Genomic DNA, 26,315 nt, shown 5'->3' with positions numbered 1-26,315 from the left:
ATTCACGATATCGGCGACACTCTATGCTCACACTTGGCGTCTGCTGAGCCTATTAGTCGCTAACAAAACGCGTCTCCTTTTTTGTGGTGGCTAGTGTTAGAGTAGACAATATTAAGTATTGTACTCTTTGCGTGTTCAATTAACTGAATGGTGAGATCCTGGTGAAGAAGTCCCCTTGCAAAGGTAAATGTTTTCAGAAGCTTCTGATCACACAATTGAAGTCACCCAAGCAGTGCTCTGTTCAAATGTGTGTCTTCTCTCCAGCCCACATCATTATTTATTCAAAAGAGGGTTCATAGAAAAGTCAGCCCACAGTACATTTGTTGACATCAGTAAATACCAGAAAAATCCCTCTCTACTCCCTCTCCGAGTTCCCATAGGTATAAATCAGATTAGAGAAAAACAATCATACATCAGCCTGTCTCTTTCGACAGAGACAGGTACCAGACACCATATACTATCCTCCAAATAGCGGATGGAAAGACCCCGTTTGCCCTTCTCCTCTCATAAATCTAAGACAGATAAGAATGCCATTCTATTCTTTGAGCCATACTGAGTTAACATAATTATACCTACATCTACACAGCTATAACTAAATACAAAATGGTTAAAATATAAAGTAAAACAGTAAAAATGTTAACAGAGTTAACATTCCTTCAATTGGGCTTTTAAAAGAGCCCAAAACAAACATTTTTACAAAAAGATGCCAGCAGGATCCTCGTCCCTCTCATTGGATGCGATAGAAGACACGTATGGTTTAGCAGAAGCCACCATCATATGAGAGGACTTATTTTGTACATCATGTTTTTCAATAGCAGTGGTAATAAGTCTTTGGCAGAGAGAACGAATACACGGTATTAAGCAACATCCACAAATCGTTAATAATGCAGTGAAAACAGCCGCAGATATCAAAATTGAGGAAATCAAAGCTTTATAGCGGCCAAACACATTCATCCAATTATCCCATATAGAAGTATCTACACCGGATTGCTCTTTCATTTTCTTATTGAGTGTTCGCAGTCCTTCAATTGCAATTGTCAGACTTCCATCTGGAGCAGTATTGTTAGAAATAAAAGTGCAACACTGATCTCCAAACATAGAGCAAACTCCGCCCTTTTCTGCCAGTAACATATCTAGTGCAATTCGATTTTGGAATGTCATCAAAGATGTGGCGGCTAACTGGCCGCGTACAGCCTCAAAGCCAGACTGAGTCCAATTTCCTAGCCTTTGTACATTATAATGTATATAATTAATTCTATCTACATTTTTGTTTATGGTGCACCACCAGCAAATTACAGATTCGAATCCTGAGAGTACTTGATCAGTTAATTTGTATTCATCTGGCACACCTCTTGGTACTCCAATTGCATCAATGTAGGTGGGAACATTCTGCTCTTGCCAAGACTGTCGTTTGGTCCTCTGAAAAGAAGGAGGTTTTGGTTCCCAATTATCAATCATTTGTAACAGGTTATCAATAGAGATGGGGTAGATTTGTACTGGCATGAGAAGGGTTATGAGGGCACAATATCCTTTTGTATTTAAAGGCAACTTATCAAATATTCTGTTATCACCGCACCACCAGTATATGTCCGCCCTGGATCGTGGTTGGAACTTCTGTCCCACATCTACTATTGCCACGCACTGAGTGATGTAATTTAGTCCCCCCAACTGTTCTCCAGTACCTGTCATTTTAATACATGTAAAATTACCATTTGCAACTGTGTTTGAAAATACTGGTTTAGTTTTCTGCCAATCGACGAGGGGATACACCTTATCCCATTTCGAGCATTTGACATTGGGGACAGCCTTATTCATTAGTTCCATTACACAGTGATCATCTATTTTAGCCGGAATGATTCTCAATAAAGGACGCGGACCTACACATACCACACAGTTGTTTTTATCAGAGGCTCGAGCCGCTTCGTTCGCCAATAATAGCCAATTGTTACTGCCCCCGGAAAATCCTTTTGTAACCCGAAACCTCTCAACTATTCCCTCAGTTGGTACGCTGACCGCCTTCACTCCGCTCTCCATTGTGTAGTTAGTCATTTTTGGCTGTTCTAAATTACTCATTGTTTTATTTACGCATACTAAAATGGGGAAATATGGGTCATGTCCGGAGAACCAGGCCCACAACAGAAATCCAAAACAGGAGGCGTTATCAATTGTTGTGTTAGGCGACCGTAATTTACCTTTTGGAAAAATGAAGTTCATATAGAGTCGCCCCCCCCCCCCCATATTACGCAATGTTATTCTTTTGCTAAAGAAGACTGCCTCCTCACTAGTTCCCGGACGCCAGTATCTTCCATCCTGTGTTGTTATTAGAGCATTCCAATCTCGTTGTACATGACCTGTCAGATACCACCAGTAATTTATCCAATCTTCCCCCTTAGTCTGTCTCCCCCTACCAAATCCCTTTAAGGATTTAATAGGAATTTTAACAGAAGTGTTTGTATTTGGAGCAACTGTCACAGCAATTGATTTATCATAAGTCCAGAATGTGACCCAGGGATTATATGTAGACTTAATACTTCGCTTAATACGATACGTTGTAATTGCGTTCAAAGTTGTGTCAAAAGGCTGACAAAAATACCAAGTCAACATGAAAAGAAATGTCGCGATACAGCAGACGGATATATGTTTCTGCTTTGAAGCCATCTCGTGATAAAGTTCTTTGAAGGTCTTTGTTGAATGAAAAGAGTGTCGCAATAGTTCGTCTCTTCTTTAAGAATTTGGGGTAGACTACCCAAATTCTTCAATTTGTCACCTGGGATTATTCTGCCCGAAAATGTGACTGTTCATGGAATGATTGCCAAAGAAAAGGCACTTGATCTTGATCTTCGTTGACTGATGTCCTCAAACGGCAGCTCCGGAACCGGGCACGGATTCAGCTGACGTGGCTCCCAGGTCAGGACATCCGGTCATCGCAGGTCGGATTGCTGAGCCAGCAGGTGTCCCGGCCGGCCTGGTAGATGACAGGTGGTACCAGGTGTCCCCCTTCTTATGCAAGCGCACTGCACAAGACGTTCTTTCAGTTACCCGGTGAGGGCCCGTCCATCCAAGAAGACCATAGCTTCCAAAAGTTCTCAGCGTCCCTCCAGCCGGAAGAATCAGTGTCAACCTTTGCCCAGTAGATGTCAGCAGGGGTGCATGTCATGGCGTTTTGAGGCATCACTGCAAGCTGGGTGGAGACGTTGGATGCGGATTCATCATTACAGTGATGAGTGTGTCCGTCTGGGAACTGAAGTGTAATTCCGTCCGGTCCACACTGGATCAATGGAGCAGTTTTCATGAGAAGATCCCTTCCCAAAAGATTCACAGGACAATTCGGAGCATAGACAAATTCGTGCAAAAAAGTCTGTGAGAAGCACTGTGTGTGAATCGGAGATGTCATATGCAAAACAGTCTGTTCTCCCTTAAATCCAACGAGCGAAATACCATCCGTGGTGAGCGTACTGTCAGGTGGCAATTTCATAATGGTAGAATGTCGAGCTCCAGTATCTACCATAAATGAAAAAACAGTCCCGCCTACCGTCATGTCAATCATTGGCTCCTGCATGCCATGACATGTGAATTCAGGATCCAGTCATTGCGGAAACTGTCCACCAGGTGGCGGCAGGAGATGTTGGTAAGGCACAGGAGCGTAATGTTGTTGTGACGCAGCCGGGCGTGTGGAAGGGCCCCATGAGCCACGTCCCCTTTGCCGGTAGGAGCCTCGTCCTCTCTGTTGACGCCTCCCCCGCCCACGCACACGTGGGAACTGCCGGCAGGCATTTGCCCAGTGTCCAGAACGGCCACAACTGAAACACTGGTCTTGGTGAGGAAAAGGCTCTGACTGATACAAAACACACCCTCCCATGACATTTCCAGATGATGACATTTCAGCAGAAGCCGGAGGAACAAAATCCTCCTGTTTTTTTAAAGTCTGCAATTGTAAAATCGCCAATTGTTTTTCAGTACTTAAATGTTTTTCAGTTTTTGATTCGACATCTTTTGCATACCTCCTCAAATGGTGTTTCAGATGAGACAACCACCTGTCATGGTCGGTTCCAGGCAAATCCGGATTCGCGTCCATAGCCTGCACAACAGACTTAGGCACACCCCTTAACACCGCAGCTCGAAATATTTGTGAATACAGTGCAGAATCATTTGGCAAGTGGCCAGTCTTTAAAGAAAAGTCCACAAGAGCACGGTCAATAAACGCCGCTGCCTCTTCGTCAACTTTGGGAGCAAATATCAAGTCAGAGATAACAACTTCAGGGAGTGGAAACAATTCGCCAAGCGCTCCAAACAGCGTTAAATAAGTATCACGTGATAATGCCTCACCGTCACACAAAGACGACATTCCTGAATTAGTCAACAACACTTCGAGTTGAGACAGAGTACATGCTTGTGTCAAAAGCGTACGTATATCTCCTGCAGTTAAAATCTGCCCTGTGACCTCCCTTTGAAGCGCCCTCAGCCAGTTCCCCCCCCCCCCCCTCCCCGTTTGCATTGGGGGAAGTTTTTTTACAAGCACGCACAAATCAGATGGCAAATAGGGTCTGTATACAGTAGCTGAATTACCGGTGGCTGGATCCACCTTCGTCAACATGGGCGCTTGCAACGCCCCTTTCGATCGGGTTATAATTTGTTCAGGAGGAGCCTCTAGGGGGTTATCGGATGCACTAAAGCCACGTTGTCTCACGACGTCACCAACAGCACATGTCAGATCAGCTAACTGTTGTCGAATCTCTACAATTTGACAGCTCTTTGTCAATGCATCAGAAATTTCATTAGTCATATCAAGTTCATGTCGTTGAAACAATTCATCGCGTTGCGCCCTTAATAAGCGTTCTTCTTCTGTCAATTGTTCGTTCGCAGCCTCCACAAAGCGAGAAAGAATCACACGCCATTTGTTACGAATAACCTGGGGCACTTCAGCGTGTCTAGACAGTTCCAATTGAAAAGCACCCGCTTGGTTCAATTTTGCTTGCGGAACATCTTTCATCATCAATATTTCGTTTAATTTACTCTCCAATCGTGTCACAGAAGCACTTACGCCAGCTGCTAAGCCGTCAGCCGCGGCCTGTAAAGTAGATCGAATTGGCCGAGAATTTATATCACATTTTCCACCATTCCAATCCACATCGAGATTACCACCATTCACCTTTAAAATCGGCGCTTGCAAATTCTATGGCATTTGAACCGCAGTTTTGTACGGTAATTCAGTAAACGGGTTGATAGCTTCCACAGGAGCTGGAGTCATTTTAGCATCATTAGCAGCATTTGCTAAGGCCCCCCGAGCGGGTTTTACAGAACTACCCAAAGCCAACAGTCTAGCATTGCACATCAATTTATCCACTTTTTTCCGATTTTGTCTAACTCTCCGTCCATTCAAAGAAAATACAAAAGTCTGACGTACCATTTTGTCCAGCGAAAGCCGTTTTTTCACGCATGCCAATTCCACTGATTTCATCAAAGCTACCAAACAAACAGTGGATGTCAAAGGTGGAAACCAACCTTTGTCACAGCCTGCCATTGTCCAATCCATTATCAGCTTTTTCATTTTCCGTCGATGTTTCTCGGGCATTGCTTCTGCAGCAACATCAAATGCGGTCTTAACTTGCATATCTAGACACAGATTTCCGCTATGGACCGGAAGCGTATTCAGGTCAAACCATTCTGTATCCCGGTCAAAAACGCCCTCCATTTTGTTTGTAGTTTTTTATGTTTACTTCCGGTTTCTATCCCACGCAAGTAATATTAATATTTATCAATACAGTGACGTCTCACTTTTAGTATTAATAGTTCAATATGTTAACACATACGGCCACACAACAGACAGACATAAGAATTACGTGACCTCTCGTTTATACACAGCGGTTACCCAATCCCGCTGAGCTAAACTGTTCTCCCTATATTGCAAAATTTTTGCAAGGCGCTCATTTTCAAAATAAATTGTCACGCACCATCAAATTCAACCCTAGAACAAAAGGAATTCATACGGTAATCCTGACCCCAAAACTACAAAAGTAGGAACGCCAGAAAATCAAATAAAAGACACGTAATCTCTCGATTGCAAATACAGTAAGATAAATCCAATTATTACTGTAATCAACCTGGACCCCTCAATACTGTTCAATTTCAAACAGGCGCTTTTTCAAATAAAAAACATATTACGTGTAACGAGGAATTTTTCAATATGAGCCATGAACAAATATGATACTATTCCCCCAATCCGGTCAAAACTGTTATATAAACAGAAACGCTCACCATAATCTTCGCGATCCTTAGTAAACAAGAAAGACTTGTTACGTCATCCGGCAAACCCTTTTATTCAATATACATTATGGTCTAAGGATTCTTCATAGCGTTGACGAGAAACAAAACAAATCAAAAAATTAACCGCTATTTCTTCCTGTACAAAAAAGCTTCATCACTTTGAGTCTGCATTTACGTCACTTTTAAACGCACCACTCCACGACGTGTTTAGTTCAATATCGTCGGAATTATCAACTCTCTAACGACATCAAACTATAACTTGTTCACACAGATCTCATTTAAAATTTAGACAATTTGGAAGACAAAAAACCAGTTGTAGCGCCACCAAACAGACAGAATTTCTCTACGTGGATAAAGATCTCCACTTACCGGAATTAATATGGCGCCAGAAATTCCGCCCGTCGGGGAACGCCACAGCCTGCTCTATGTCAATAACACCATCCGTTTATAATTCAGCGTCGGCGGTCACCATTTGTTAGAGTAGACAATATTAAGTATTGTACTCTTTGCGTGTTCAATTAACTGAATGGTGAGATCCTGGTGAAGAAGTCCCCTTGCAAAGGTAAATGTTTTCAGAAGCTTCTGATCACACAATTGAAGTCACCCAAGCAGTGCTCTGTTCAAATGTGTGTCTTCTCTCCAGCCCACATCATTATTTATTCAAAAGAGGGTTCATAGAAAAGTCAGCCCACAGTACATTTGTTGACATCAGTAAATACCAGAAAAATCCCTCTCTACTCCCTCTCCGAGTTCCCATAGGTATAAATCAGATTAGAGAAAAACAATCATACATCAGCCTGTCTCTTTCGACAGAGACAGGTACCAGACACCATATACTATCCTCCAAATAGCGGATGGAAAGACCCCGTTTGCCCTTCTCCTCTCATAAATCTAAGACAGATAAGAATGCCATTCTATTCTTTGAGCCATACTGAGTTAACATAATTATACCTACATCTACACAGCTATAACTAAATACAAAATGGTTAAAATATAAAGTAAAACAGTAAAAATGTTAACAGAGTTAACACTAGCAAGCTAAGCAAAGCTAAGCAAAACAGGGCCGAGAGATTTCGACGAGCACTGTCTGATCCGAATGTAACCAGACACAAAATGTAGTAAATATGTTTGACTTCTATAAAGTAGCGACGCACGCACAGTGTCGAGATTTAAGTCCATTCAATCCGAGATCAAGAAGAATCATTTAGTGAAGCGCGACAGCGTGCGTGTCTACGCAAAAGCGGCCTGGAAGGGAGTATCATTGTCACGTGAAACCTACGGCAACTCCAGCTAGACAAATCTCATGTCCGGGAAAAAACAAAAGATAATAATTTACAAAAATATCACGCTGAAAGATATATTTAACAGGAGAACAAAAGAGACATATTAAATCTGCATTTGGACGAATAAGAAACACGTGTAGTACCTGTACAGCGGTAGGAGTGCCCAATCAGGAGGTCTGTGTCACTGTTGAGCCCCCTGACCAGACGTATTTAATTGGCCTTTTGCTTATTTACTCTTTTTAGCAAATTATAACTTGTATCTATTTTTTAAAAGGTTTAATCGGGCAAAGTGCTATTTCGAAGTGGCCGGCATCTAGTCTGGCTCTGTCAGAGTTTAGTGGCTGCCGAGGAGAAATATGATTGTTTGCTGTGTGAATCATTTAAAGAATTGTTTGCCCCTATACAAAGTAATTGCAGCCTACTATAGGTATATTTCTGCAAAGAATATCATGGCAAAACAAATTAAACGTGGCAAGATATGTGGAGTAAAAAAAACAGAAGGCGGCAAAATATACAGACAACTTAAATAACTTTGCAACACGGAAGAACCCCATTAGCGAATTTATTAGGAAAACGGATGACAGAGAGGCATGGAGGGCCATGATCACTGATGTCTGTAGTAGACCCGGCACATGAAGAAAAATATACGCATATAACAGGGTTAAGTCAAGACACATACAATATACAATGCAAGTACACAGATCCTTCGTTCATTCAGCGGTAGACAGGATTTCTGCACCATTTTAAGTCTATCCATAAATGAGTTCATATCAAGCTTCATTAATCACAGCTATTCTCACCAGCACACCTGTGCCTCTTAGCTTTGGCATTACTTGAATATATTTGACCACAAACTGAGCAGGCAAAAGGCTTCTCTCCAGTGTGGGTTATTGTGTGCATTTTTAGGTGTTCTTTTCGAGTAAAACATTGACCACAAACGGAGCAAGCAAAAGGCTTCTCTCCGGTGTGGGTTATTGTGTGCATTTTTAGGTGTTCTTTTCGAGTTAAACATTGACCACAAACTGAGCAGGCAAAAGGCTTCTCTCCAGTGTGGGTTCTTGTGTGCATTTTTAGGTGTTCTTTTCGAGTAAAACATTGACCACAAACTGAGCAGGCAAAAGGCTTCTCTCCGGTGTGGGTTCTTGTGTGCCTTTTTAGGTGTTCTTTTCGAGTAAAACATTGACCACAAACTGAGCAGGCAAAAGGCTTCTCTCCAGTGTGGGTTCTTGTGTGCATTTTTAAGTCTCCTTTTTGAGTAAAACATTGACCACAAACCGAGCAAGCAAAAGGCTTCTCTCCAGTGTGGGTTCTTGTGTGCGCTTTTAAGTTTATTTTGTGAGAGAAACATTGGCCACAAACTGAGCAGGCAAAAGGCTTCTCTCCAGTGTGGGTTCTTGTGTGCGCTTTTAAGCTTATTTGGTGAGAGAAACATTGGCCACAAACTGAGCAGGCAAAAGGCTTCTCTCCAGTGTGGGTTCTAGTGTGCGATGTTAAGTTTTTTCTTAGAGCAAAACTTTGACCACAAACCGAGCAAGCAAAAGGCTTCTCTCCAGTGTGGGTTCTTGTGTGCATTTTTAAGTCTCCTTTTTGAGTAAAACATTGACCACAAACCGAGCAAGCAAAAGGCTTCTCTCCAGTGTGGGTTCTTGTGTGCGCTTTTAAGTTTATTTTGTGAGAGAAACATTGGCCACAAACTGAGCAGGCAAAAGGCTTCTCTCCAGTGTGGGTTCTTGTATGCGCTTTTAAGCTTATTTTGTGAGAGAAACATTGGCCACAAACTGAGCAGGCAAAAGGCTTCTCTCCAGTGTGGGTTCTTGTGTGCATTTTTAGGTGTCCTTTTCGAGTAAAACATTGACCACAAACCGAGCACGCAAAAGGCTTCTCTCCAGTGTGGGTTCTTGTGTGCACTTTTAAGCTTGCTTTTTGAGTAAAACATTGACCACAAACCGAGCAGGCAAAAGGCTTCTCTCCAGTGTGGGTTCTTGTGTGCATTTTTAGGTGTCCTTTTCGAGTAAAACATTGACCACAAACAGAGCACGCAAAAGGCTTCTCTCCAGTGTGGGTTCTTGTGTGCACTTTTAAGCTTGCTTTGTAAGAGAAACGTCGGCCACAAACTGAGCAGGGAAAAGGTTTTTCACCAGTGTGGCTAATCATATGTCTTCTCAAATGAAAGTTGCTGCCAAAAGTTTGTTTACATAGAGAACATTTCCAACGTTTGCTGCCAGTGTGACATGTCACGTCACCGTCAGACTGTTCGCCATCAGTGTGAGAAGAGTGTGACGCGTCTTCAGCATCTGACATTAGAGCTAACCGGCTGTCTGCTTGTGATCCTCCACGGTGGTCCTCATCATCTTCAGTTGTTATCAGTTGTCTTGAGCTGCTGCTTGAAGGCTCCGCCCCTTTGTTGTTTTCATATAGACATTCATCTTTAGTCTTCAAATGGACATCAGTCCCGGGCAACTCTGTGAACTCCTCCTCCTCCTCTTTAATGTATAGTGGCAGCTGCCCCTCTTTATTTATGTTGGGAGGATGTGGCTGCTCCTCTTCTTTAACCTGCAGAGGCTCCAGATTGTCCTCCTCTTTCACGCCAGGGAAGTCTGATTCCTGCCGCTCAGGACAAAGATATATTTCACCGACGCCTGCGGGACACAAGGTTTGGTAAAATCACTTTATTGTGAGGTTATGTATTTTATATATAAGATTATCACATGGGCCACGTGAGCGCAATAATAACAAAGCCGGGAAAACGTACGTGTGTATATGTGTATGTATGTGTGTAGAAACAACAGATTTGCCTCAGCTTGTAAAAAAAAAAAGAAGGAAAAAAAGGAGCAATTGTTTAGTGCTGTGTACAAGTGACACAGCGATGTGAAAATGGAAAAAGCAGTTCTGAGAAATTCAATTAAGATCTGAGTAATGTACCAAAGCGACAGACAAAAACTGTAAACGTAAGGTAACAAAGTGGCCGGATGAAGATTCCTCTCAAAATAAATGAATACATACATATTGTTGAAAAGTATTGATTAAGCAAGCGACAAACCTGCTCTGTTCAACACAACACGAGGCTGCTTGCACACAGCGTCCAGCAGCTGACGTTGTCGCTCATTCTCCTCCTGTGCTCCACAAAGCTCTTTTTCGCACGTCACGTTCGTTGCAGCACACATATTCACGATATCGGCGACACTCTATGCTCACACTTGGCGTCTGCTGAGCCTATTAGTCGCTAACAAAACGCGTCTCCTTTTTTTTTTGTGGTGGCTAGCAAGCTAAGCTAAACTAAGCTAAGCAAAGCTAAACAGGGCCGAGAGCTGTCGACGAGCACCGCCTGATACGAATGTAAGCAGACACGAAATGTAGCAATTATTTTTGATTTCTCTATAGTAGCGACGCACGCACAGTGTCGATGTTTAAGTCCATTCAGTCAGAAATCAAGAAGGATTATATAGCGAAGCGCGAAAGCGTGGGTGTCTACGCCAAAGCGTGCGTGTCTATGCCAAAGTGGCCTGGAAGGAAGTTCTCATCGTCACGTGAAACCTACGGCAACTCCAGCTAGACAAATCTCATGTCCGGGAAAAAACAAAAGATAATAATTTACAGAAAATGTCACGCCGAAAGTTATATTTTTAACAGGAGAACAAAGGAGACATATTAAATCTGCATTTGGACAAATAAGAAACACGTGTAGTACCTGTACAGCGGTAGGAGTGCCCAATCAGGAGGTCTGTGTCACTGTTGAGCCCCCTGACCAGACGTATTTAATTGGCCTTTTGCTTATTTACTCTTTTTAGCAAATTATAACTTGTATCTATTTTTTTAAAAAGTTTAATCGGGCAAAGTGCTATTTCGAAGTGGCCGGCATCTAGTCTGGCTCTGTCAGAGTTTAGTGGCTGCCGAGGAGAAATATGATTGTTTGCTGTGTGAATCATTTAAAGAATTGTTTGCCCCTATACAAAGTAATTGCAGCCTACTATAGGTATATTTTTGCAAAGAATATCATGGCAAAACAAATTAAACGTGGCAAGATATGTGGAGTAAAAAAAACAGAAGGCGGCAAAATATACAGACAACTTAAATAACTTTGCAACACGGAAAAAGAACCCTATTAGCGAATTTATTAGGGAAACGGATGACAGAGAGGCATGGAGGGCCATGATCACTGATGTCTGTAGCAGACCCGGCACATGAAGAAAAAATATACGCATATAACAGGGTTAAGTCAAGACACATACAATATACAATGCAAGTACACAGATCCTTCGTTCATTCAGCGGTAGACAGGATTTCTGCACCATTTTAAGTCTATCCATAAATGAGTTCATATCAAGCTTCATTAATCACAGCTATTCTCACCAGCACACCTGTGCCTCTTAGCTTTGGCATTACTTGAATATATTTGACCACAAACTGAGCAGGCAAAAGGCTTCTCTCCAGTGTGGGTTCTTGTGTGCATTTTTAAGACTCCTTTTCGAGTAAAACATTGACCACAAACCGAGCAAGCAAAAGGCTTCTCTCCAGTGTGGGTTCTTGTGTGCATTTTTAAGTCTCCTTTTTGAGTAAAACATTGACCACAAACCGAGCAAGCAAAAGGCTTCTCTCCAGTGTGGGTTCTTGAGTGCGTTTTTAAGCTTCCTTTTTGAGTAAAACATTGACCACAAACCGAGCAGGCAAAAGGCTTCTCTCCAGTGTGGGTTCTTGAGTGCGTTTTTAAGCTTCCTTTTTGAGTAAAACATTGACCACAAACCGAGCAGGCAAAAGGCTTCTCTCCAGTGTGGGTTCTTGTGTGCATTTTTAAGTTTATTTTGTGAGAGAAACATTGGCCACAAACTGAGCAAGCAAAAGGCTTCTCTCCAGTGTGGGTTCTTGTGTGCGCTTTTAAGTTTATTTTGTGAGAGAAACATTGGCCACAAACTGAGCAGGCAAAAGGCTTCTCTCCAGTGTGGGTTCTTGTGTGCACTTTTAAGCTTGCTTTGTAAGAGAAACGTCGGCCACAAACTGAGCAAGGAAAAGGTTTTTCACCAGTGTGGCTAATCATGTGTCTTCTCAAATGAAAGTTGCTGCCAAAAGATTTTTTACATAGAGAACATTTCCAACATTTGTTGCCAGTGTGACATGTCACGTCACCGTCAGACTGTTCGCCATCAGTGTGAGAAGAGTGTGACGCGTCTTCAGCATCTGACATTAGAGCTAACCGGCTGTCTGCTTGTGATCCTCCACGGTGGTCCTCATCATCTTCAGTTGTTATCAGTTGTCTTGAGCTGCTGCTTGAAGGCTTCGCCCCTTTGTTGTTTTCATATAGACATTCACCTTTAGTCTTCAAATGGACATCAGTCCCGGGCAACTCTGTGAACTCCTCCTCCTCCTCCTCCTCTTTAATGTATAGTGGCAGCTGCCCCTCTTTATTTATGTTGGGAGGATGTGGCTGCTCCTCTTCTTTAACCTGCAGAGGCTCCAGGTTGTCCTCCTCTTTCACGCCAGGGAAGTCTGACTCCTGCCGCTGAGGACAAAGATATATTTCACAGACGTCTGCGGGACACAAGAGACACAAGGTTTGGTAAATTTACTTTATTGTGGGGTTATGTATTTTATATTTAAGAGTATCACATGGGCCACACGAGCGCAATAATAACAAAGCCGGGAAAACGTACGTGTGTGTATATGTGTAGAAACAACTGATTTTCCTCAGCTTGTTAAAAAAAAAGGAGCAATTGCTTAGTACTGTGTACAAGTGACAGCGATGTGAAATTTTAAAAAAGCAGTTCTGAGAAATTCAATTAAGATCTAAGTAAAGTACCAAAGCGACAGACAAAATATGTAAACGTAAGGTAACAAAGTGGCCGGATGAAGATTCCTCTCAAAATAAATGAATACATACATATTGTTGAAAAGTATTGATAAAGCAAGCGACAAACCTGCTCTGTTCAACACAACACGAGGCTGCTTGCACACAGCGTCCAGCAGCTGACGTTGCCGCTCATTCTCCTCCTGTGCTCCACAAAGCTCTTTTTCGCACGTCACGTTCGTTGCAGCACACATATTCACGATATCGGCGACACTCTATGCTCACACTTGGCGTCTGCTGAGCCAATTAGTCGCTAACAAAACGCGTCTCCTTTTTTTTGTGGTGGCTAGCAAGCTAAGCTAAGCTAAAAAAAAGATAAACAGGGCCGAGAGATGTCGACGAGCACCGCCTGATACGAATGTAACCAGACACGAAATGTAGTAATTATTTTTGACTTCTCTAAAGTAGCGACGCACGCACAGTGTCGATGTTTAAGTCCATTCAGTCAGAAATCAAGAAGGATTATATAGCGAAGCGCGAAAGCGTGCGTGTCTATGCCAAAGTGGCCTGGAAGGAAGTATCATCGTCACGTGAAACCTACGGCAACTCCAGTTGGACAAATCTCATGTCCGGGAAAAAACAAAAGATAATAATTTACAAAAAATGTCACGCCGAAAGATATATTTTTTCCAGGAGAACAAAAGAGACATATTAAATCTGCATTTGGACAAATAAGAAACACGTGTAGTACCTGTACAGCGGTAGGAGTGCCCAATAAGGAGCTCTGTGTCACTGTTGAGCCCCCTGACCAGACATATTTAATTGGCCTTTTGCTTATTTACTCTTTTTAGCAAATTATAACTTGTATCTATTTTTTAAAAGGTTTAATCGGGCAAAGTGCTATTTCGAAGTGGCCGGCATCTAGTCTGGCTCTGTCAGAGTTTAGTGGCTGCCGAGGAGAAATATTATTGTTTGCTGTGTGAATCATTTAAAGAATTGTTTGCCCCTATACAAAGTAATTGCAGCCTACTATAGGTATATTTTTGCAAAGAATATCATGGCAAAACAAATTAAACGTGGCAAGATATGTGGAGTAAAAAAAACAGAAGGTGGCAAAATATACAGACAACTTAAATAACTTTGCAACACGGAAAAAGAACCCTATTAGCGAATTTATTAGGGAAACGGATGACAGAGAGGCATGGAGGGCCATGATCACTGATGTCTGTAGCAGACCCGGCACATGAAGAAGAAATATACGCATATAACAGGGTTAAGTCAAGACACATACAATATACAATGCAAGTACACAGATCCTTCGTTCATTCAGCGGTAGACAGGATTTCTGCACCATTTTAAGTCGATCCATAAATGAGTTCATATCAAGCTTCATTAATCACGGCTATTCTCACCAGCACACCTGTGCCTCTTTGCTTTGGCATTACTTGAATATATTTGACCACAAACTGAGCAAGCAAAAGGCTTCTCTCCGGTGTGGGTTCTTGTGTGTTTGTTTAAGTGTCCCTTGTGAGCAAACTTGTGACCACAAACCGAGCAAGCTAACGGTTTTTCACTAGTGTGGCTAATCATATGTCTTCTCAAATGAAAGTTGCTGCTAAAAGTTTGTTTACATAGAGAACATTTCCAACGTTTGCTGCCAGTGTGACATGTCACGTCACCGACAGACTGTTCGCCATCAGTGTGAGAAGAGTGTGACGCGTCTTCAGCATCTGACATTAGAGCTAACCGGCTGTCTGCTTGTGATCCTCCACGGTGGTCCTCATCATCTTCAGTTGTTATCAGTTGTCTTGAGCTGCTGCTTGAAGGCTCCGCCCCTTTGTTGTTTTCATATAGACATTCATCTTTAGTCTTCAAATGGACATCAGTCCTGGGCAACTCTGAACTTCTCCTCCTCCTCTTTAATGTAAAGTGGCAGCTGCTCCTCTTTATTTATGTTGGGAGGATGTGGCTGCTCCTCTTCTTTAACCTGCAGAGGCTCCAGGTTGTCCTCCTCTTTCACGCCAGGGAAGTCTGACTCCTGCCTGCCGCTCAGGACAAAGATATATTTCACCGCCGCCTGCGGGACACAAGAGAAACAAGGTTTGGTAAATTCACTTTATTGTGAGGTTATGTATTTTATATTTAAGATTATCACATGGGCCACGTGAGCGGGAAAACGTACATGTATGTATGTGTGTAGAAACAACTGATTTTTCTCAGCTTGTTAAAAAAAAAGGAGCAATTGCTTAGTGCTGTGTACAAGTGACAGTGATGTGAAAATTTAAAAAAGCAGTTCTGAGAAATTCAATTAAGATCTAAGTAAAGTACCAAAGCGACAGACAAAAACTGTAAATGTAAGGTAACAAAGTGGCCGGATGAAGATTCCTCTCAAAATAAACACATACATATTGTTGAAAAGTATTGATTAAGCAAGCGACAAACCTGCTCTGTTCAACACAACACGAGGCTGCTTGCACACAGCGTCCAGCAGCTGACGTTGTCGCTCATTCACCTCCTGTGCTCCACAAAGCTCTTTTTCGCACGTCACGTTCGTTGCAGCACACATATTCACGATATCGGCGACACTCTATGCTCACACTTGGCGTCTGCTGAGCCAATGAATCGCTAACAAAACGCGTCTCCCTTTTTTTTTTTTTGGTGGCTAGCAAGCTAAGCAAAGCTAAGCTAAACCGGGCCGAGAGATGTTGACGAGCACCGCCTGATACCAATGTAAGCAGACACGAAATGTAGTAAATATTGTTAGATTATTAACATTGTTTTTCTGTTTCAATTTATATTTTAACCGTTTTTGATATTAGTTAGAGCTGTGTAATAATAAGACAACAGTTAATTCATATGTTAGTCAATCTATAGTCTTTGTTCTCTTCTCTGGGAAAGTAAGGTTTCTGATTTATCTAAATGAGGGGATGTTTGAAAGTGCAAGCAGAGGTCTGTCCATAAATTTCCTGGTGCAAGGAGGTGCCGGGGATCCAATTGTTTACCCACATCTGGAGTGGACTGAGATAGGAACTGGTGTAGGATTCTAAGTTGTGTATTTCACTCTGCTGACAGGACAAGATGACAGGGGGGGAGTATTCTTCCTAATCACTGTTTTTGTATAAGTGTGGAGGAGCAGAGCGCGAGAGGCACACTTTGTGGTCACTGCTGATTGAGCAAGGATCCAAAGTGGCTTGGAAATTTCTGAATAATAAAAGCTGGCCAGAAAACTTCTTCACGAGATCTCAACTTTGAGTTTTATTTTGAACACGCAGGAAATCTAAAGAATGATTTCTAACAATATGTTTGACTTCTATAAAGTAGCGACACACGCACAGTGTCGAGGTTTAAGTCCATTCAGTCCGAGATCAAGAAGAATCATTTAGTGAAGCCCGACAGCGTGTGTGTCTACGCAAAAGCGGCCTGAAAGGGAGTATCATCGTCACGTGAAACCTACGGCAACTCCAGTTGGACAAATCTCATGTCCGGGGAAAACCAAAATGTTTTAATATACAAAAATATCACGCTGAACGATATATTTACCAGGAGAACAAAAGAGACATATTAAATCTGCATTTGGACGAATAAGAAACTCGTGTAGTACCTGTACAGAGGTAGGAGTGCCCAATAAGGAGCTCTGTGTCACTGTTGAGCCCCCTGACTAGATGTATTTAATTGGCCTTTTACTTATTTACTCTTTTTAGCAAATTATAACTTGTATCTATTTTTTTAAAAGGTTTTATCGGGCAAAGTGCAATTTCAAAGTGGCCGGCTTCTAGTCTGGCATTGTCAGAGTTTAGTGGCTGCCGTGAAGAAATATGATTGTTTGCTGTGTGAATCATTTAAAGAATTGTTTGCCCCTATACAAAGTAATTACAGCCTACTAAGGGTATATTTCTGCAAAGAATATCATGGCAAAACAAATTAAACGTGGCAAGATATGTGGAGTAAAAAAAACAGAAGGCGGCAAAATATACAGACAACTTAAATAACTTTGCAACACGGAAGAAGAACCCTATTAGCGAATTTATTAGGGAAACGGATGACAGAGAGGCATGGAGGGCCATGATCACTGATGTCTGTAGCAGACCCAGCACATGAAGAAAAATATACGCATATAACAGGGTTAAGTCAAGACACATACAATATACAATGCAAGTACACAGATCCTTCGTTCATTCAGCGGTAGACAGGATTTCTGCACCATTTTAAAAGTCAATGCATAAATGAGTTCATATCAAGCTTCATTAATCACGGCTATTCTCACCAGCACACCTGTGCCTCTTAGCATTGGCATTACTTGAATATATTTGACCACAAACTGAGCAGGCAAAAGGCTTCTGTCCAGTGTGGGTTCTTGTGTGTTGGCTTAAGTCTCCCTTGCGAGCAAACTTGTGACCACAAACTGAGCAAGCAAAAGGCTTCTCTCTAGTGTGGGTTATTGTGTGCATTTTTAAGTGTCCTTTTTGAGTAAAACATTGACCACAAACCGAGCAAGCAAAAGGCTTCTCTCCAGTGTGGGTTCTTGTGTGCATTTTTAAGTGTCCTTTTTGAGTAAAACATTGACCACAAACTGAGCAGGCAAAAGGCTTCTCTCCAGTGTGGGTTCTTGTGTGTTGGCTTAAGTGTCCCATGTGAGCAAACTTGTGACCACAAACCGAGCAAGCAAAAGGCTTCTCTCCAGTGTGGGTTCTTGTGTGCGCTTTTAAGCTTATTTTGTGAGAGAAACATTGGCCACAAACTGAGCAGGCAAAAGGCTTCTCTCCAGTGTGGGTTCTTGTGTGTTTCTTTAAGTCTCCTTTTTGAGTAAAACATTGACCACAAACAGAGCAGGCAAAAGGCTTCTCTCCAGTGTGGGTTCTTGTGTGCATTTTTAAGTGTCCTTTTAGAGTAAAACATTGACCACAAACCGAGCAGGCAAAAGGCTTCTCTCCAGTGTGGGTTCTTGTGTGCATTTTTAAGTGTCCTTTTAGAGTAAAACATTGACCACAAACAGAGCACGCAAAAGGCTTCTCTCCAGTGTGGGTTCTTGTGTGCACTTTTAAGCTTGCTTTGTAAGAGAAACGTCGGCCACAAACTGAGCAGGGAAAAGGTTTCTCTCCAGTGTGGGTTATCGTGTGCATTATAAAGTGTCCTTTTAGAGTAAAACATTGGCCACAAATTGAGCAAGCAAAAAGCTTCTCTCCAGTGTGGGTTCTTGTGTGCACTTTTAAGTGTTCTTTTTGAGTAAAACATTGACCACAAACCGAGCAAGCAAAAGGCTTCTCTCCAGTGTGGGTTCTTGTGTGCACTTTTAAGCTTGCTTTGTAAGAGAAACGTCGGCCATAAACTGAGCAGGGAAAAGGTTTCTCTTCAGTGTGGGTTATCATGTGCATTTTAAAGTGTCCTTTCAGAGTAAAACATTGACCACAAACCGAGCATGCAAAAGGCTTCTCTCCAGTGTGGGTTCTTGTGTGTGTTTTTAAGTTTCCTTTTCGAGTAAAACATTGACCACAAACCGAGCAAGCAAAAGGCTTCTCTCCAGTGTGGGTTTTTGTGTGTGTGCTTAAGTCTCCCTTGCGAGCAAACTTTTGACCACAAACCGAGCAAGCAAAAGGCTTCTGTCCAGTGTGGGTTTTTGTGTGTGTGCTTAAGTCTCCCTTGCGAGCAAACTTGTGACCACAAACCGAGCAAGCAAAAGGCTTCTCTCCAGTGTGGGTTCTTGTGTGAACTTTTAAGCTTGATTTGCAAGAGAAACGTCGGCCACAAACTGAGCAGGGAAAAGGTTTTTCACCAGTGTGGCAAATCATATGTCTTCTCAAATGAAAGTTGCTGCCAAAAGTTTGTTTACATAGAGAACATTTCCAACATTTGCTGCCAGTGTGACATGTCACGTCACCGTCAGACAGTTCGCCATCAGTGTGAGAAGAGTGTGACGCGTCTTCAGCATCTGACATTAGAGCTAACCGGCTGTCTGCTTGTGATCCTCCACGGTGGTCCTCATCATCTTCAGTTGTTATCAGTTGTCTTGAGCTGCTGCTTGAAGGCTCCGCCCCTTTGTAGTTTTCATATAGACATTCATCTTTAGTCTTCAAATGGACATCAGTCCCAGGCAACTCTGTGAACTCCTCCTCCTCCTCCTCTTTAATGTATAGTGGCAGCTGCTCCTCTTTATTTATGTTGGGAGGGTGTGGCTGCTCCTCTTCTTTAACCTGCAGAGGCTCCAGGTTGTCCTCCTCTTTCACGCCAGGGAAGTCTGACTTCTGAAGATATATTTCACCGACGCCTGCGGGACACAAGAGACACGAGGTTTGGTAAATTCACTTTATTGTGAGGTTATGTATTTTATATTTAAGATTATCACATGGGCAACGTGAACGCAGTAATAACAAAGCCGGGGAAAACGTACATGTGTGTATAAGTGTATGTATGTGTGTAGAAACAACTGATTTGCCTCAGCTTGTTAAAAAAAAGGAGCAATTGCTTAGTGCTGTGTACAAGTGACAGCGATGTGAAAATTTAAAAAAAGCAGTTCTGAGAAATTCAATTAAGATCTAAGTAAAGTACCAAAGCGACAGACAAAAACTGTAAACGTAAGGTAACAAAGTGGCCGGATGAAGATTCCTCTCAAAATAAATGAATACATACATATTGTTGAAAAGTGTTGATAAAGCAAGCGACAAACCTGCTCTGTTCAACACAACACGAGGCTGCTTGCACACAGCGTCCAGCAGCTGACGCTGCCGCTCATTCTCCTCCTGTGCTCCACAAAGCTCTTTTTCGCACGTCACGTTCGTTGCAGCACAAATGTGATCTCCTCTCTCCAGCTCACATCGTTATTTATTCACAAAAAGGGTTCAGAAAAAGGTCAGCCCACAACACACCTGGTTACAACTGAATACAAGAGAATCCCTCTCTCCTCCCTTCTGCAAGTTCAGCAAGTTCCCATAGCTATAAATCAGATTAGAAAAAATACAATAATAATAAGCCTGACTCCCTTCCGACACAGCAGAATCCCCGGAACCTCCCTTTAGATTACGAATGAATAGACAGACCCGTTGCTCTTTCTCATGAAAGTAACACAGATAAAAATATAGGTCTATTCATACAGCCATATTGAGTTAACATAATTATAAACGGCTAAAATATAATTTAAAACTAAAAAACAATGTTAATAACTCATCATTCCCTCATTTGAGCTCTTGAGAGCTCAACACATTAAAACATTTTTTTTCAATGGTTGTGTGGTAAAAATAATTATCCTTAAAACATCCCTTTAGCAGAAGAGGAGGTAGTTTAGCAATCATATGACATTAAAAAACAATTTGATACATTTAAAAGATTTTTAGTGGAATAAGCATAGCATATGTGAGGCTTAACATAAAATGTTGTTCATTAAAAAGTGTCGCAATGTATTGGCAGACGAATATGTGTTCTTTGAAGCCATCTTGTGATGAAGTTCTTTGAAGGTATTTTTTTAATGAAAAGAGTGTCGCAATAGTTCGTCTCTTCTTTAAGAATTTGGGGTAGACTACCCAAATTCTTCGATTTGTCACCTGGGATTATTCTGCCCAAAATGTGACTGATCAAAGGAATGATTGCCCAAGAAAAGGCACTTGCTCTTGATCCGTTGACTGATGTCCTCAAACGGCAGCTCCGGAACGGCCGCTCCAGAACGATCACTGGGTCAGCTGACGTGGCTCCAGGTCGGAGGTGATAAGATTGATGCTCCAGTTGTGGAATTTCGTCTCTCCTTTCAACCTGAGAGCATCAGTTGATGAGATGGCCAAGCCTGGCACGTCTCCTTTCCAGTTGTGGAATTTCTCCTCATCAACCCCCTGGGGCCGTTCTCCTGAGTGCAGAAACTTTTCATTTTTAGTTTCTCATAAACTCACATAAATTTTATTTGGAGGAAAAAACCCTGATAGTTTTTGTTAGTTGGGATTAGTAAATGTTATTTGATTAAGATCCGTAGGTCCTGTGCTGTTGGAACAGGAAAAGATCTATTTTTGTGACATTAAAATAGAGCCCAGCCCTTGATTGAGTTGAATGACATTCGCTCATTCATTAATATAAGACAGAGCTTGTAAATATTTATCTTTCAAATAGGTTTTGTTCAATAATAGGTAATTTTTTACCATGACTAAATTTGTTCTAAATTTGCATAACTGTGCCTTTCATATCTCTTATTCTCTTCCCAGAATCCCATGACCGGCCGAATCCTGGCATGCTGGGAAAAACTCACATATATTCATATTATCTATACTCTTTTGCAAACACTGGGCTCCAAACATTACATTTTTCAAATATGATTCTGAGATAAAAGATATAATATAATATAATTACCTTCATTCGGCGAATATGCATTATTGTCCTTGCTTGCTTCAGACTTACTTTGCGATCGATTTCCTCTGATAGATTTCTTCATATTCAAACTGTGGATTATCATTTTCAAACTCATCCTGTCAATTGGAGTGTAGGCCGATACCCCACAACCTTTTTAATTTCGTTTTTAAGTTTGATTTTAATTTTCTAACTCGTCTACATTGGTTAAATTCTTAAACATAAACTCCCTCATTTGACAAAGATCCACTGATTTTTTCAAACATGTCAAGATAAAGGGAGGACAAAATAGAGACCTCATGACTCAAAAGACGTCATAAATAACTCAACCCTCTAAATCAGGCTATGAGATAAACAAAAGAGCTACAAAACACTATAAAACTGAGCATAAGCAGATACAACTTAAGACACTAATATATGATGACTTTGGGGCCATAAAAATAGAGGTAACCATATTACTCTAATTCACACAAAATATTTCTGGGATTTATAAATCACAGTGCTATATAAAAAAAAAAAATCTAATTTAGCCATCAAACTCTTAGTTAGTCTTTTACTCGTTACTACTCATTCTATTCTGTTATTTATTTTATACTATAGCTGGAGCTGGACGAAGTCCAAAAAAGTTCCTCACGGGGAAAATAAAAATATATCATATCATAACATATTAATAGAATTCCCATTGTACCAAATCAGAAACTGATTCTCCCAAAAATATATGCAAAAATTTAGTAGGCTATAGATTGAAATAAATTTTCTCAATCCCTCATTTCAAATTTACATATGTCGTTTTCAATTTCCTGAAATATCTTGCTATAGATCACAGTTCCCCACTCAACACATTAAAATGCCTTGCATATCACTATGTAGCATTTTACTGAATGGATCACATCTCATTCCGACCACCAACTTTCTTTGTCCAGACCCCCAGCAAAAGGCAGGACGGCAGCTGTTGTCAATGTTCAGTCCTGGCCAGCATGGCGGCTGCTGTGGCAGCAATGTTCAGAGCAGGCATTTAGATTTCCTCTGGATGCAAAACAGCCATAGGGGAGAAGTCACTAGAATGAGGCGTATACACAGTCACTGGGCATTGAGGAATTTGAACATCATGTTTTTCTTAGGCACAGGACGAGAAGACCGTTGCGCTGCGGCTTTTGACCTTTGATCTCTGCCACATCCATTCAGACGCTGTCTGCAATGTGGATCCGATGACACACAGTCTTTATGAGAGCTCACCTGATCAAAAAATGCACACTCGTTGATACAATGCTTTAAAAATGCCAGACTGAGGATATGGGATCATAGCAAGACAGTTCACTCCCTGCTTTCTCAAAAATGTTTCGTAAAAAACACAGCCTCTTTATTCATTTCTTTTTTTTTTTTTTTTTCTTTTTTTTTCTCAATACCCCTTCAAATAGCTACTAGCCATACAACGTATCAGCAGCTGGGGCGCATCAGTGAAGGCCATCAAACCCTCATCTGTCTTGGAACTCAAACATCAGTTTCTGAAATGACACACTCAGAGAAAAAACAAATATTAAAAATCATTATCAACATGTCAATTCCAAAAACATTCATAACTCCTTATTCAACTATCTTACTTCCAGCCACAGCTATAAAGATGTAGGCATAATTATATCAACTCTCAAACAAAATGCCATTATTTTATCATTACTCTTTATTCATTTGTCCCGAAAAGGGAAAGTTAACAAATTAACCATCGTCATCAATCATTAAAGTGTAAAGATTTATTAGCTCAGTCACTAAAAAAAATAAAAAATAAAAAATAAAAATAAAACACTAATTTAATATTCTTTTTTCAAAAACTCAACAATATCTATCAAATACTATTACTTATTTTATATTGTTTATCATTCCTCTCTTACCATTTTGACAAAAAAAGAGTCCCATTACGAGGACACATTATGCTCACAGCGCACAGCTCAGCCCCCACCTTTTTTTCTAACCTAGAAACGGGGGAAGGGGGGGGGGGAGGAATCTTAACATTATAAATCGCAAAACCTATTTTATCATATTCCCATTAATAAAACAAACGCCACTATCACAACAGTATCATCTCACACAAAACAACACCAAACTTAGTTAAAATATTAAAGAAAAACAAACAAAATCCCCATATGCACAATTCTCACTTACAAACCCCCACCTTTTTTTTAAAAGCTAGGTCACACACTCAAATGCATACGCACACACTCTTCAGTCATTATAAAAAAATAAACGGTGTTATTCCTTCAATTCGTTGTCTACAAATCTTATAGCATTCAAACTGCAGTTTTATACGGTGATTTCAGTAAACGGGTAACTTTGAACAACCCATCCGTAAACTGCTCCACAAATGCTTGAGTCATTTTAGCATCAAATTCAGCCTTTTTCCATTACCAACAAAGAAAATACAAAAGTCTGACATACCATTTTGTCCAGCGAAAGCTTTGTATACAATCGATCCATAGTTCGTTTTTTCATTGTTCATCGACGCTTTTATTTTTCCCTGAACCGGAAGCGCATTCAGGACAAACCATTCTGTATCCGGGTCGAAATCGCCTCCATTTTTGTTTGTAGTTTTTGATGTATACATTCGGTTTTAATACAGTGACGTCTCACTTTTAGTATTAATAGTTCAATATGTTAACACATATGGCCACACATAGACAGACATAAGAATTACGTGACCTCTCGTTTATACACAGCGGTTACCCAATCCCGCTGAGCTAAACTGTTCTCCCTTTATTGCAAAATTTTTGCAAGGCGCTTATTTTTTAAGAAATTTGTCACGCACTAACGAACTCAACCGTGGAACAAAAGGAATTCAAACGGGAATCCTGACCTCAAAACTACATATTGTAGAAGCGCCAACAAAATAAATCACGTAATCTCTCGATTGCAAATACAGTGATACAAAATCCAATCATCGCTGTAATCAACCTGGACCCCTTTCTGTTCAATTTCAAACAGGCGCTTTTTTTAAAAAACATATTACGTGTAAATAGGACTTTTTCAATAAGAGCCATGAACAAATATGATACTCGTCCCCAAATCGGCCAAAACTGCTTAAAAAGCAGAGCGCATACCATAATCTTCAATATATATTATGGTCTAAGGATTCTTCATAGCGTTGACGAAAAACAAAACAAATCAAAAAATTAACCGCTATTTCTTCCTGTACAAAAAAAGCTTCATCACTTCGAGTCTGCATCACGTCACCTTCAAATGCACCACTCCACGACGTGTTTAGTTCAATATCGTCGGAATTATCACAACTCACAATAGAACGACATCAAACTACACTCGTTCACACAGATCTCTTTTAAAATTTAGACAATTTTGGAAGACGAAAAAACCAGCTGCAACGCCACCCAACAGACACAATTTCTTCTACGTGGATAAAGATCTCCACTTACCGGAATTAATATGGCGCCAGAAATTCCGCCCGTCAGGGAACGCCGCAGCCTGCTCAACGTCAACAACACCATCCGTTTGGTTCAACGGAGGAGACCATTCGTTATAATTCAGCGTTGGCGGTCACCATTTGTTAGAGTAGACAATATTAAGTATTGTACTCTTTGCGTGTTCAATTAACTGAATGGTGAGATTCTGTTGAAGAAGTTCCTTTGCAAAGGTTTTAATTACCAGAAGCTTCTGGTCCACATAGACAAACCATCCAAGCGATGCTCTGTTCAAATGTGATCTCCTCTCTCCAGCTCACATCGTTATTTATTCACAAAAAGGGTTCAGAAAAAGGTCAGCCCACAACACACCTGGTTACAACTGAATACAAGAGAATCCCTCTCTCCTCCCTTCTGCAAGTTCAGCAAGTTCCCATAGCTATAAATCAGATTAGAAAAAATACAATAATAATAAGCCTGACTCCCTTCCGACACAGCAGAATCCCCGGAACCTCCCTTTAGATTACGAATGAATAGACAGACCCGTTGCTCTTTCTCATGAAAGTAACACAGATAAAAATATAGGTCTATTCATACAGCCATATTGAGTTAACATAATTATAAACGGCTAAAATATAATTTAAAACTAAAAAACAATGTTAATAACTCATCACTAGCAAGCTAAGCAAAGCTAAGCAAAACAGGGCCGAGAGATGTTGATGAGCACCGCCTGATACGAATGTAAGCAGACACGAAATGTAGCAATTATGTTTGACTTCTCTAAAGTAGCGACGCACGCACAGTGTCGATGTTTAAGTCCATTCAGTCAGAAATCAAGAAGGATTATATAGCGAAGCGCGAAAGCGTGCGTGTCTACGCCAAAGCGGCCTGGAACGGAGTATCATCGTCACGTGAAACCTACGGCAACTCCAGCTGGACAAATCTCATTGCTGGGGAAAACCATGATGTAATAATAAACACAAATATCACGCGGAACGATATATTTACCACGAGAACAAAAGGAACCCATTAAAACTGCATTTAAAGGTGTAAAGTCGTGCTCCTCAACAAAATTGCTAATCAGCGCAGAGCAGAGCAGCGCATCCACAAACCTGAGAACTTATGACACGTAAAAATAAAGCTGTATTCCTGAAGCGAAAACATAAAGAGTTACAACAGTTTGATGACCTCCAAATATAGATGTGTGTACGTGTTTGTGTGCGCGTGCGTAAAATAGTGGGTTTGTGACCTGGGGAAAGGAAGAAG

At 41.2% G+C, this 26,315-nt stretch overlaps 2 protein-coding genes and 1 pseudogene across 2 annotated transcripts; all 3 read right to left on the bottom strand.

Annotated features, from left to right (window-relative positions):
• Window positions 1-8,543: 8,543 nt before the first annotated feature.
• LOC147158000 (uncharacterized) lies at window positions 8,544-9,964 on the bottom strand (annotated as a pseudogene).
• Window positions 9,965-11,714: 1,750 nt separating this feature from the next.
• On the bottom strand, window positions 11,715-13,906 carry LOC147157999 (uncharacterized). Its single transcript, XM_086063427.1, has 2 exons — window positions 13,457-13,906; window positions 11,715-13,070 (listed from the first exon to the last, which is right to left on the bottom strand). The coding sequence occupies exons 1-2, from the start codon at window positions 13,578-13,580 to the stop codon at window positions 11,878-11,880; spliced, it is 1,317 nt and encodes a 438-aa protein (XP_085919553.1). The 5' UTR covers window positions 13,581-13,906; the 3' UTR covers window positions 11,715-11,877.
• A 3,664-nt stretch (window positions 13,907-17,570) lies between these two features.
• LOC147157998 (uncharacterized) lies at window positions 17,571-26,013 on the bottom strand. The gene is made up of 4 exons (XM_086063335.1): window positions 25,972-26,013; window positions 19,988-20,129; window positions 18,693-19,588; window positions 17,571-18,272 (listed from the first exon to the last, which is right to left on the bottom strand). The coding sequence occupies exons 1-4, from the start codon at window positions 26,011-26,013 to the stop codon at window positions 17,571-17,573; spliced, it is 1,782 nt and encodes a 593-aa protein (XP_085919461.1).
• Window positions 26,014-26,315: the final 302 nt, after the last annotated feature.

The sequence above is a fragment of the Leptonotus elevatus genome, chromosome 19 (genome assembly GCF_054856555.1).
Source record: "Leptonotus elevatus isolate MCC_2025b chromosome 19, RoL_Lele_1.0, whole genome shotgun sequence".
NCBI classification, from domain to species: Eukaryota; Metazoa; Chordata; class Actinopteri; order Syngnathiformes; family Syngnathidae; genus Leptonotus; species Leptonotus elevatus.
This window is presented reverse-complemented; position numbering and strand designations above follow the sequence as displayed.

Coding starts and splice junctions, on each gene's coding strand:
- LOC147157999 (XM_086063427.1), bottom strand. CDS start 13,580: ATGTGTGCTGCAACGAACGTGACGTGCGAAAAAGAGCTTTGTGGAGCA. Junction 13,071..13,456: donor TGTTGTGTTGAACAGAGCAG/GTTTGTCGCTTG, acceptor TGTGTCCCGCAG/ACGTCTGTGAAATATATCTT.
- LOC147157998 (XM_086063335.1), bottom strand. CDS start 26,013: ATGGTTTTCCCCAGCAATGAGATTTGTCCAGCTGGAGTTGCC. Junction 19,589..19,987: donor TGTTGTGTTGAACAGAGCAG/GTTTGTCGCTTG, acceptor TGTGTCCCGCAG/GCGTCGGTGAAATATATCTT. Junction 18,273..18,692: donor AAGGACACTTTAAAATGCAC/ATGATAACCCAC, acceptor TTAAAAATGCAC/ACAAGAACCCACACTGGAGA.